Source organism: Pleurodeles waltl, chromosome 2_2 (assembly GCF_031143425.1).
Source record: "Pleurodeles waltl isolate 20211129_DDA chromosome 2_2, aPleWal1.hap1.20221129, whole genome shotgun sequence".
NCBI lineage: Eukaryota > Metazoa > Chordata > Amphibia > Caudata > Salamandridae > Pleurodeles > Pleurodeles waltl.
In genome coordinates, this window is record NC_090439.1 from 1,171,113,341 (window position 1) to 1,171,127,003 (window position 13,663).

The following is a 13,663-nucleotide window of genomic DNA, read 5'->3' on the forward strand; positions in this document are numbered from 1 at the left end:
TTGATCCTGAGAGAGCATATTCTTAATAATTGTGTGTCTGATTTGTTGCACCAGTACTTGGTGGACTCTGATCTGACCTCTCCCCAAGAATTGGGAAAGAAGGCAGACAAATGGGTCAGAACAAGGGTGAACAGAAAAGTTCATACAGGGGGTGACAAAGATGGCAACAAAAAGAAGGATGGTAAGTCTTCTGACAAGGGTGGGGACAAATCTAAAAATTAGTCTTCATCAGGCCCACAAAAACACTCTGGTGGGGGTGGTGGGCCCAAATCCTCTTCAAATCAAAACAAAGAAAAGAAACCATTGTGCTATTTATGTAAAATAAAAGGCCATTGGACAACAGATCCCAGTTGTCCAAAGAAAAGCACCAAGCCTCCTACCACTACAACCCCTACTGCTACACCTAGTGTCCCTACTAATAGCAGTGGTGGTGGGAGCAAACCTACTAATAGCCAATCCAAGGGAGTAGCTGGGCTCACTTTTGGTAATTTAGTTGGGGTTGGTCTGATTAGGGAGACCACAGAGGCTGTGTTAGTCTCTGAGGGGGCTATTGATTTAGCCACCTTGGTTGCTTGTCCCCTTAACATGGATAAGTACAAGCAACTACCCCTAATAAATGGTGTTGAGGTTCAGGCCTACAGGGACACTGGAGCCAGTGTGACTATGGTCATAGAGAAACTGGTCCACCCTGAACAACACCTACTTGGTCACCAGTACCAAGTAACCGATGCTCACAACAACACACTTAGCCACCCCATGGCTGTTGTAAATCTCAACTGGGGGAGGGGGGTTACTGGTCCAAAGAAAGTTGTGGTAGCTTCAGATTTACCTGTAGACTGTCTATTAGGGAATGATTTGGAGACATCAGCTTGGTCAGATGTGGAGTTGGAGGCCCATGCAGCAATGCTGGGCATCCCAGGGCATATTTTTGCTTTAACCAGGGCTCAGGCCAAAAAGCAAAAAGGACAGGGAAGCTTGGATCCTGGAACAATGGACCACGTGCTCCCTAAAGCTAGGGCTAGTAGAAGTAAAGCACTTCCTACTATCCCTCCCTCTACAGTGGATTCTACTTCTGAGGAAGAAGAATTTCCACCCTGTGCAGAACCTACACCAGAGGAGCTGGAAGCAGACACTGCTGAGCTTTTGGGTGAAGGGGGGCCTGCCAGGGAGGAGCTGAGTGTGGCACAGCATACCTGTCCCACACTAGAGGGTCTAAGACAGCAAGCTGTCAAACAAGCTAATGGGGATGTCAGTGACTCTCACAGAGTTTACTGGGAGGACAACCTCTTGTACACTGAAGCAAGGGATCCTAAACCTGGAACTGCCAGGAGGTTAGTGATTCCTCAGGAGTACAGAAAGTTCCTCCTAACTCTAGCCCACGACATTCCCCTAGCTGGGCATCTAGGACAAATGAAAACTTGGGACAGGCTTGTTCCCTTGTTTCATTGGGCTAGAATGTCTGAGGACACAAAAGAATTTTGTAAGTCATGTGAAACCTGTCAAGCCAGTGGCAAGACAGGTGGCACCCCAAAGGCACCCCTTATTCCACTGCCTGTGGTTGGGGTTCCCTTTGAAAGGGTAGGGGTTGACATAGTTGGCCCCCTTGACCCTCCTACTGCTTCAGGCAATAGGTTTATCTTGGTGGTAGTGGACCATGCCACAAGATATCCTGAAGCAATTCCTTTAAGGACCACTACAGCACCTGCAGTGGCAAAGGCCCTCCTGGGAATATTTTCCAGGGTGGGCTTCCCAAAGGAAGTAGTATCAGACAGGGGAAGCAATTTCATGTCTGCTTACTTAAAGGCCATGTGGAAGGAGTGTGGTGTGACTTACAAGTTCACTACACCCTATCATCCACAAACTAATGGACTGGTAGAGAGATTTAACAAAAGTCTCAAAGGCATGATTATGGGACTCCCTGAAAAACTCCGCAGGAGATGGGATATCCTCTTACCATGCCTCCTTTTTGCCTACAGGGAGGTACCCCAGAAAGGAGTGGGCTTCAGCCCCTTTGAACTCCTCTTTGGACACCCTGTTAGGGGTCCACTAACACTTGTCAAGGAGGGTTGGGAACAACCTTTAAAAGCTCCAAAGCAAGATATTGTGGATTAAGTACTTGGCCTCAGATCAAGGATGGCTGAGTATATGAAAAAGGCCAGTAAAAACCTTCAGGCCAGCCAAGAGCTCCAGAAGCAATAGCATGATCAGAAGGCTGTTTTGGTTCAGTACCAACCAGGGCAGAAAGTGTGGGTCTTGGAGCCTGTGGCCCCAAGAGCACTCCAAGATAAATGGAGTGGACCCCACATAATTGTTGAAAAGAAGGGTGAAGTCACCTACTTAGTTGACTTAGGCACTGCCAGGAGTCCCCTTAGGGTGCTCCATGTCAATCGCCTGAAACCCTACTATGACAGGGCTGATCTCACCCTGCTCATGGCAACTGATGAGGGACAGGAAGAAGACAGTGATCCTCTACCTGATCTCTTCTCTTCCACAGAACAAGATGCTCTTGTAGAAGGTGTAGTTTTGACTGATTGTCTTACTGCTGAGCAGAAAGACCATTGCATAAATCTCCTGGGTCAGTTTTCTGAACTCTTCTCTACTGTGCCAGGTACCGCTTCTTGGTGTGAGCACACTATAGATACTGGAGACAGCTTGCCTGTCAAAAGTAAGATCTATAGGCAGCCTGACCATGTCAGAGACTGCATAAAGCAAGAGGTGCAGAAAATGTTAGAACTGGGAGTGGTCGAGCACTCTGAAAGTGCATGGGCCTCTCCTGTGGTACTTGTACCAAAACCTCATTCCAAGGATGGAAAGAAGGAAATGCGGTTTTGTGTAGATTATAGAGGTCTCAAACAGGTAACCAAAACTGATGCTCACCCTATACCCAGGGCAGATGAGCTCATAGATACACTGGCATCTGCCAAGTATCTAAGCACTTTTGATTTGACTGCAGGGTATTGGCAGATCAAATTATCAGAAGATGCTAAACCTAAAACTGCATTTTCAACCATTGGAGGCCATTACCAATTCACAGTAATGCCTTTTGGATTGAAAAATGCACCTGCCACTTTTCAAAGGTTGGTGAACACAGTCCTGCAAGGGCTGGAAGCTTTTAGTGCAGCATATTTGGATGATATAGCTGTCTTTAGCTCCAGTTGGGATCATCACCTGGTCCACCTATGGAAAGTTTTAGAGGCCCTGCAAAAGGCAGGCCTCACTATCAAGGCTTCAAAGTGCCAGATAGGGCAGGGGAAGGTGGTTTATCTGGGACACCTTGTAGGTGGGGAACAGATTGCACCACTTCAGGGGAAAATCCAAACTATTGTAGATTGGGTTCCCCCTACTACTCAGACTCAGGTGAGAGCCTTCCTAGGCCTCACTGGGTATTACAGGAGGTTCATTAAGAACTATGGCTCCATTGCAGCCCCTCTTAATGACCTCACATCCAAAAAGATGCCTAAAAAGGTATTGTGGACAGCTAGCTGTCAGAAAGCTTTTGAGGAGCTGAAGCAGGCCATGTGCTCTGCACCTGTCCTGAAAAGCCCTTGTTACTCTAAAAAATTATATGTCCAAACTGATGCATCTGAATTAGGAGTAGGGGCAGTCCTATCACAACTTAATTCTGAGGGCCAGGATCAACCTGTTGCTTTTATTAGTAGGAGGTTGACCCCTAGAGAAAAGCGTTGGTCTGCCATTGAGAGGGAGGCCTTTGCTGTGGTCTGGGCACTGAAGAAGTTGAGGCCATACCTGTTTGGCACTCACTTCATTGTTCAGACAGACCACAAACCTCTACTTTGGCTAAAACAAATGAAAGGTGAAAATCCTAAATTATTGAGGTGGTCCATATCCCTACAGGGAATGGACTATACAGTGGAACATAGACCTGGGAGTAGCCACTCCAATGCAGATGGACTCTCCAGATATTTCCACTTAGACAATGAAGACTCATCAGGTCATGGCTAGTCTTATTGTCCTTCGTTTGGGGGGGGGGGGTTGTGTAGGAAAGTACCATCTTGCCTGGCATGTTACCCCCATTTTTCACTGTATATATGTTGTTTTAGTTGTATGTGTCACTGGGACCCTGCTAGTCAGGGCCCCAGTGCTCATAAGTGTGCCTGAATGTGTTACCTGTGTAGTGACTAACTGTCTCACTGAGGCTCTGCTAATCAGAACCTCAGTGGTTATGCTCTCTCGTTTCTTTCAAATTGTCACTAACAGGCTAGTGACCAATTTTACCAATTTACATTGGCTTACTGGAACACCCTTATAATTCCCTAGTATATGGTACTGAGCTACCCAGGGTATTGGGGTTCCAGGAGATCCCTATGGGCTGCAGCATTTCTTTTGCCACCCATAGGGAGCTCAGACAATTCTTACACAGGCCTGCCACGGCAGCCTGAGTGAAATAACGTCCACGTTATTTCACAGCCATTTTACACTGCACTTAAGTAACTTATAAGTCACCTATATGTCTAACCTTTACCTGGTAAAGGTTGGGTGCTAAGTTACTTAGTGTGAGGGCACCCTGGCACTAGCCAAGGTGCCCCCACATTGTTCAGGGCCAATTCCCCGGACTTTGTGAGTGCGGGGACACCATTACACGCGTGCACTACATATAGGTCACTACCTATATGTAGCTTCACAATGGTAACTCCGAATATGGCCATGTAATATGTCTATGATCATGGAATTGCCCCCTCTATACCATCCTGGCATAGTTGGCACAATCCCATGATCCCAGTGGTCTGTAGCACAGACCCTGGTACTGCCAAACTGCCTTTCCCGGGGTTCCACTGCAGCTGCTGCTGCTGCCAACCCCTCAGACAGGCATCTGCCCTCCTGGGGTCCAGCAAGGCCTGGCCCAGGATGGCAGAACAAAGGACTTCCTCTGAGAGAGGGTGTTACACCCTCTCCCTTTGGAAAATGGTGTGAAGGCAGGGGAGGAGTAGCCTCCCCCAGCTTCTGGAAATGCTTTCATGGGCACATTTGGTGCCCATTTCTGCATAAGCCAGTCTACACCGGCTCAGGGACCCCTTAGCCCTGCTCTGGCGCGAAACTGGACAAAAGAAAAGGGAGTGACCACTCCCCTGACCTGTACCTCCCCTGGGAGGTGCCCAGAGCTCCTCCAGTGTGCTCCAGACCTCTGCCATCTTGGAAACAGAGGTGCTGCTGGCACACTGGACTGCTCTGAGTGGCCAGTGCCATCAGGTGACGTTAGAGACTCCTGCTGATAGGCTCCTTCAGGTGTTGCTAGCCTATCCTCTCTCCTAGGTAGCCAAACCCTCTTTTCTGGCTATTTAGGGTCTCTGTCTCTTGGGATTCCTTAGATAACGAATGCAAGAGCTCATCCGAGTTCCTCTGCATCTCTCTCTTCACCTTCTGCCAAGGAATCGACTGCTGACCGCGCTGAAAGCCTGCAAAACTGCAACATAGTAGCAAAGACGACTACTGCAACTCTGTAACGCTGATCCTGCCGCCTTCTCGACTGTTTTCCTGGTGGTGCATGCTGTGGGGGTAGTCTGCCTCCTCTCTGCACTAGAAGCTCCGAAGAAATCTCCCGTGGGTCAACGGAATCGTCCCCCTGCAACCGCAGGCACCAAAGAACTGCATCACCGGTACCTTGGGTCTCCTCTCAGCACGACGAGTGAGGTCCCTTGAATCCAGCAACTCTGTCCAAGTGACTCCCACAGTCCAGTGACTCTTCAGTCCAAGTTTGTTGGAGGTAAGTCCTTGCCTCCCCACGCCAGACTGCATTGCTGGGAACCACGACTTTTGCAGCTACTCCGGCCTCCATGCACTTCCGGCGGAAATCCTTTGTGCACAGTCCAGCCTGGGTCCACGGCACTCTAACCTGCATTGCACGACCTCCTAAGTTGTTCTCCGGTGACGTGGGACTCCTTTGTGCGACTTCGGGTGAGCACCGTTTCACGCATCCTCGTAGTGCCTGTTTCTGGCACTTCTCCGGGTGCTGCCTGCTGCTGAGAGGGCTCCTTGTCTTGCTCGACGTCCCCTCTGTCCCCTGACGCAATTTGCGACATTCTGGTCCCTCCTGGGCCACAGCAGCCTCCAAAAACCCTTACCGCACGATTTGCAGCTAGCAAGGCTTGTTGGTGGTCTTTCGGCGGGAAAACACTTCTGCACGACTCTCCACGGCGTGAGGGATCCGTCCTCCAAAGGGGAAGTTTCTAGCCCTTGTCGTTCTTGCAGAAACCTACGCTTCTACTGTCCAGTAGCAGCATCTTTGCACCCACAGCTGGCATTTCCTGGGCATCTGCCCATCTCCGACTTGCTTGTGACTTTTGGACTTGGTCCCCTTGTTCCACAGGTACCCTCGACTGGAAATCCATCGTTGTTGCATTGTTGGTTTGTGTCTTTCCTGCAGAATTCCCCTATCACGACTTCTATGTCCTTTGGGGAACTTTAGTGCACTTTGCACTCACTTTTCAGGGTCTTGGGGTGGGCTATTTTTCTAACCCTTACTATTTTCTAATAGTCCCAGCGACCCTCTACAAGGTCACATAGGTTTGGGGTCCATTCGTGGTTCGCATTCCACTTTTGGAGTATATGGTTTGTGTTGCCCCTATCCCTATGTGTCTCCATTGCATCCTATTGTAACTATACATTGTTTGCACTGTTTTCTAATACTATTACTGCATATTTTGGTATTGTGTACATATATCTTGTGTATATTTGCTATCCTCATACTGAGGGTACTCACTGAGATACTTTTGGCATATTGTCATAAAAATAAAGTACCTTTATTTTTTAGTAAATCTGTGTATTGTGTTTTCTTATGATATTGTGCATATGACACTAAGTGGTACTGTAGGGAGCTTCACTCGTCTCCTAGTTCAGCCTAAGCTGCTCTGCTAAGCTACCATTATCTATCAGCCTATGCTGCTAAACACCCTATACACTAATAAGGGATAACTGGGCCTGGTGCAAGGTGCAACTACCCCTAGGTACTCACTACAAGCCAGTCCAGCCTCCTACAATGGGTGGCAAAAGAAATGCTGCAGCCCATAGGGATCTCCTGGAACCCCAATACCCTGGGTACCTCAGTACCATTTACTAGGGAATTATAAGGGTGTTCCAGTATGCCAATGTGAATTGGTGAAATTGGTCACTAGCCTGTTAGTGACAATTTGGAAAGCAGAGAGAGCATAACCACTGAGGTTCTGATTAGCAGAGCCTCAGTGAGACAGTCATCCATCACACAGGGATACACATACAGAGCACACTTATGAGCACTGGGGCCCTGGAGAACAGGGTCCCAGTGACACATACAACTAAAACAACATATATACAGTGAAAAATGGGGGTAACATGCCAGGCAAGATGGTACTTTCCTACAGCTACACCTATCCTCTGTTGGATGATTGCCATCAATGGACATAATGATAGTATTGTTTGTTGTTGTTTTTTTACCTGGATGGAGAGCTAGCAGTATTTCTGTTGTGGAGCTTCTGGATAGAAGTTGGCATTTTTAGATGTGTCAGTGCATGTGATTTCAGATCCTCACTAGGCCGTTTGCAGTGATTGAAATGGTAGTGACTTTATTTAGGTAACAGTGCTGTGGTTTATAGTTAGTTGCATGCTAGGTTGCTATCTTTGAATGGCACTGTCATTTGAATAAGTGGTTGACAGTTATGGTGAGATTAGTGCTCGGTGTTTATTTTTACATAGCTAACATTGCTGCTGCCTGCTTTAGCTTCTCATTAGGCTGTGGGCAGTAGTTGTGTTTGCAGTGATGCTGCGTTAGAGCTTCTGTTCAGGTGATTGGCAGTGTAGAGGGAATGTTTATGCTAAATTCTCTTTGATCAGCCATACTAGAGGTATTGGTTTTCCATGCTCCATTGTAAGTGTTTTTTAGCAGTGCTGCTACTTTGGAGCATCAGGTCAGGCTGTTAGTTGTGATGTGCTGCTGCCTTCTTCTGCCAGGCTTTGCATTGAAATGTGACAAGCTGTTCTTCGCAGGCATGTGTGAACAGTGAAGGCTAAACAAATGTTTCTTTCTTCAGAGACTGATTTACATGCAGTGATCAAAAAAGGGAACTTGTTAAAAGACATTCATATGCGCTACATTTTGTACCAACTACTGAAGGCAACCAAATTTGTTCACTCAGGGAACGTCATTCACAGAGACCAGAAGGTGAGTGCAACCCCACATAACACTGTTCCCAGCCCACCCTTATGTATTGTTTTATTCTGTCACTCCTATGCAGCAGCTTCCCAACTCCCCTGGAGAGTTAGAATTGTAGTGTGAGGTTTTCACCTTGTGAAGGCCCTCGCACAGTTTCCCGGAGAGGTGGTGTCGGCCTGTTTGAAACAGATTCTGGTCCACAGCCAGCGTCTTTGAGAATGACAACTGAGAGAGCAAGGACTGAGTCATTTAGCACGGCAAAAATAATTTTTTTACAATTTAAAAACCATAAGCATCTGTGACTCTTCTCCTAGGCCATAACCACAACACACATGCTTGCTTTTTGCTTCAGTGGGTAAGGTGCTTTTAGAGTAAAGGGTCAGGCATTCTTTCTTGTACTACTTCTGTAAATTTTCTGAAAGCCTGGCATGTTTCCTGTGTATCAGCATTTTCATTGTCTCACAGGTCAAACGTTTCAACAAATTCTCATGCTTTCCTTTGTATATCTACCATAGAATCACACCATGCACCTATAAAAAATATCTGTGTTTAGTTTGTACGTAAGGTGCCCAAAGTGTTGATACTTTAGTGGATGTATATTTGAGGCATCTCTGCATTGTGGGAAATTTTACAGGAAGAGAGGCCTCTGCATTAAAGCCCTACTGAATAGGTGAAGGACATTGGTCCTCAGTATGAACGCTTCAACAGAGTAGACCACTAGGTCCCTTATTCGACTAATACAGGGTTTGATGGTCACATGACCTAACGTAACGCTTGCTATAAAGGTGCACATGCAGCCTACTTCAGCTCTAAATATTGCATCCACAGTGTTTAGGCAGCCTGCATTGCTACAGTTCTCAAAATGCAGGGCTGATATCTTTGTCGCCAGAGGTCTAGAGTGAAATCTCAAACATCCTATGTGATGGAGAAGCTCTGTTTGGTAAAGATGTAGACTATTTTCTTCTGCTAACTAAGACGGACATGCCAATATCACTTAGTGTCCTCCAGCAGAGACATAACCAAGTCTTTTGTTGAGCTAGGGGATGAGGTTAATTTTCACTTCGAGGGGGTTGTCCGCTTTGGCGATGTCAACCCTATCAGCATCAGCAACAGTCCTTCAGAGAGCAGTATACTTAACTGCATTTAGAACTCCACCATCAGTCGTTTATATGAGGGAAACTTCTCCAAGAAAGCCAAGAGCCCAATCTAAGAACTAGGCTAGAAAACCATGATGAATCAAAGATGTAAGTACCAAATATGCGGTTCTGATATTAGTTTCAGGCTAGGTATAATGGTTGGGTAATCTGTGCCGACCAATCTTTGACAGTAAGTGATTTCTTCTATCTCCAGTTCCTATCTTACAATCAAGCTGCTTGTTTCTAAAAGTCACCAGTGTATGTCTCTTTTTTTTATTATGGGTTCTCTATCTCTTGCAGCCTTCTAATATTCTTTTGGACACAGATTGCTTTGTTAAGCTGTGCGATTTTGGACTTGCTCGTTCTCTCTATCAAATTCAAGAAGATCAATGCAATCCTGCCCTTACGGAATATGTTGCAACTCGTTGGTACCGAGCCCCAGAAATTCTTCTAGCTTCTCACAGGTAAGGTGAGAGCTGCCAATCAGATTCCTAGAACACTTAGTGACAAGTATTGGGTTTCAGTTATCATAGAAAAATGTATTATATATGTTTTGAGGGGGGCAAGAATTAGTTCATGTTCTGGAAGCCTTTCGTATGAAACATTTTGTGGTATTAAGTAGTTTTTGAAGATTGTTCTGAATGGCTGTATTTGGGAATGAAGGCTAACTGTAAGAATGTAATGATCAAGCTGTCCTGCTGCTTGAAGGGTTTAGTATGAGGTGTCCATCTCCTTTCAGAGTTTGCGTCCTAGTGGTTTGGGTGTGGGAAGTGTTTAGTCTGCATTGAATCTTGGCTTGGTTCACATGCTTGAACTAGTGCATCTGATAGAGACTTCTAGTTGCAGATTCCTTGCCTTTGAATTTCCCCAGGCGTCAGGACATTTTTCTTCGAGCAGTACCTCTGCGCGCCATCAGGTGACGTTGGTTGACTCCGCGGGCATCATGTTCGCCGTGATGACGTCACAGTAGTATATAGGCGCCACCCCGATGCGCTGATGTCAGTTCTTTTCTTTCTGCACAAGAGACACCTCCCCTGACACTGGTGTGAGAAAGTAGCCTCTTTCTAGCCTTGTTACCCCCACTTTTGCCCTGTTTGTGAGTGTATGTCAGGGTGTTTTCACTGTCTCACTGGGATCCTGCTAGCCAGGGCCCAGTGCTCATAGTGAAAACCCTATATTTTCAGTATGTTTGTTATGTGTCACTGGGACCCTGCTAGTCAGGACCCAAGTGCTCATAAGTTTGTGACCTATATGTATGTGTTCCCTGTGTGATGCCTAACTGTCTCAATGAGGCTCTGCTAACCAGAACCTCAGTGGTTATGCTCTCTCTTTACAAATTGTCACTAACAGGCTAGTGACCAATTTTACCAATTTACATTGGCTTACTGGAACACCCTTATAATTCCCTAGTATATGGTACTGAGGTACCCAAGGTATTGGGGTTCCAGGAGATCCCTATGGGCTGCAGCATTTCTTTTGCCACCCATAGGGAGCTCTGACAATTCTTACACAGGTCTGCCACTGCAGCCTGAGTGAAATAACGTCCACGTTATTTCACAGCCATTTTACACTGCACTTAAGTAACTTATAAGTCACCTATATGTCTAACCTTTACCTGGTAAAGGTTGGGTGCTAAGTTACTTAGTGTGTGGGCACCCTGGCACTAGCCAAGGTGCCCCCACATTGTTCAGGGCCAATTCCCCGGACTTTGTGAGTGCGGGGACACCATTACACGCGTGCACTACATATAGGTCACTACCTATATGTAGCTTCACAATGGTAACTCCGAATATGGCCATGTAACATGTCTATGATCATGGAATTGCCCCCTCTACGCCATCCTGGCATAGTTGGCACAATCCCATGATCCCACAGGTCTGTAGCACAGACCCTGGTACTGCCAAACTGCCTTTCCCGGGGTTTCACTGCAGCTGCTGCTGCTGCCAACCCCTCAGACCGGCTTCTGCCCTCCTGGGGTCCAGCCAGGCCTGGCCCAGGATGGCAGAACAAAGGACTTCCTCTGAGAGAGGGTGTTACACCCTCTCCCTTTGGAAAATGGTGTGAAGGCAGGGGAGGAGTAGCCTCCCCCAGCCTCTGGAAATGCTTTCATGGGCACACATGGTGCCCATTTCTGCATAAGCCAGTCTACACCGGTTCCAGGACCCCTTAGCCCTGCTCTGGCGCGAAACTGGACAAAGGGAAGGGGAGTGACCACTCCCCTGACCTGTACCTCCCCTGGGATGTGCCCAGAGCTCCTCCAGTGTGCTCCAGACCTCTGCCATCTTGGAAACAGAGGTGCTGCTGGCACACTGGACTGCTCTGAGTGGCCAGTGCCATCAGGTAACGTCAGAGACTCCTTCTGATAGGCTCCTTCAGGTGTTGCTAGCCTATCCTCTCTCCTAGGTAGCCAAACCCTCTTTTCTGGCTATTTAGGGTCTCTGTCTCTTGGGATTCCTTAGATAACGTATGCAAGAGCTCATCAGAGTTCCTCTGCATCTCTCTCTTCACCTTCTGCCAAGGAATCGACTGCTGACCGCGCTGGAAGCCTGCAAAACTGCAACAAAGTAGCGAAGACGACTACTGCAACTCTGTAACGCTGATCCTGCCGCCTTCTCGACTGTTTTCCTGGTGGTGCATGCTGTGGGGGTAGTCTGCCTCCTCTCTGCACTAGAAGCTCCGAAGAAATCTCCTGTGGGTCGACAGAATCGTCCCCCTGCAACCGCAGGCACCAAAGAACTGCATCACCGGTACCCTGGGTCTCCTCTCAGCACGACGAGCGAGGTCCCTTGAATCCAGCAACTCTGTCCAAGTGACTCCCACAGTCCAGTGACTCTTCAGTCCAAGTTTGGTGGAGGTAAGTCCTTGCCTCCCCACGCCAGACTGCATTGCTGGGAACCGCGACTTTTGCAGCTACTCCGGCCTCCGTGCACTTCCGGCGGAAATCCTTTGTGCACAGTCCAGCCTGGGTCCACGGCACTCTAACCTGCATTGCACGACTTCCTAAGTTGTCCTCCGGCGACGTGGGACTCCTTTGTGCGACTTTGGGTGAGCACCATTTCACGCATCCTCGTAGTGCCTGTTTCTGGCACTTCTGCGGGTGCTGCCTGCTGCTGAGGGCTCCTTGTCTTGCTCGACGCCCCCTCTGTCCCCAGACGCAATTGGCGACATCCTGGTCCCTCCTGGGCCACAGCAGCACCCAAAAACCCTAACAGCACGATTTGCAGCTAGCAAGGCTTGTTGGCGGTCTTTCTTTAGGAAAACACTTCTGCACGACTCTCCGCGGCGTGGGGGATCCGTCCTCCAAAGGGGAAGTTCCTAGCCCTTGTCGTTCCTGCAGAATCTCCAGCTTCTACTGTCCAGTAGCAGCTTCTTTGCACCCACAGCTGGCATTTCCTGGGCATCTGCCCATCTCCGACTTGCTTGTGACTTTTGGACTTGGTCCCCTTGTTCCACAGGTACCCTCGACTGGAAATCTGTCATTGTTGCATTACTGATTTGTGTCTTTCCTGCAGAATTCCCCTATCACGACTTCTATGTCCTTTGGGGAACTTTAGTGCACTTTGCACTCACTTTTCAGGGTCTTGGGGTGGGCTATTTTTCTAACCCTTACTATTTTCTAATAGTCCCAGCGACCCTCTACAAGGTCACATAGGTTTGGGGTCCATTCGTGGTTCGCATTCCACTTTTGGAGTATATGGTTTGTGTTGCCCCTATCCCTATGTGTCTTCATTGCATCCTATTGTAACTATACATTGTTTGCACTGTTTTCTAATACTATTACTGCATATTTTGGTATTGTGTACATATATCTTGTGTATATTTACTATCCTTATACTGAGGGTACTCACTGAGATACTTTTGGCATATTGTCATAAAAATAAAGTACCTTTATTTTTAGTATATCTGTGTATTGTGTTTTCTTATGATATTGTGCATATGACACTAGTGGTACTGTAGGAGCTTCACTCGTCTCCTAGTTCAGCCTAAGCTGCTCTGCTAAGCTACCATTATCTATCAGCCTATGCTGCTAGACACCCTATACACTAATAAGGGATAACTGGGCCTGGTGCAAGGTGCAAATACCCCTTGGTACTCACTACAAGCCAGTCCAGCCTCCTACAACTGGTATGCTCTCTCCTCCTAGCGTGGTTACGGAGGAGGGTGCTTCTTACTCTATGGTGGTGAGAAGGGCGGCTGATGTCCTGGATCTCGAGCTTCCTTCTGTGGAGGTTAGGCCTAACATCCTAACTGACGTTCTTCAGCCAGGGTCTTCCTCTTCTGAGCCCCTTTTACCCTTTAATGAAGCACTGACAGACGTCCATTTGGGTTCCTGGTCCAGATCCACCGCACGGGGCTCCTGTGAATAGGACGATTGCCCGCCGCC

The 13,663-nt window shown here is 47.7% G+C and overlaps 1 protein-coding gene across 6 annotated transcripts in view; it reads left to right on the forward strand.

Annotated features, from left to right (window-relative positions):
- MAPK15 (mitogen-activated protein kinase 15) overlaps positions 1-13,663 on the forward strand; it is a 157,220-nt gene that overhangs the window by 46,012 nt on the left and 97,545 nt on the right. For all 6 annotated transcript variants that reach the window (XM_069221164.1, XM_069221162.1, XM_069221165.1 and 3 more), the window contains 2 exons: positions 8,022-8,152; positions 9,580-9,743. In XM_069221164.1, the coding sequence (XP_069077265.1) occupies positions 8,022-8,152; positions 9,580-9,743 (295 nt within the window). The remainder of the gene's footprint in view (positions 1-8,021; positions 8,153-9,579; positions 9,744-13,663) is intronic.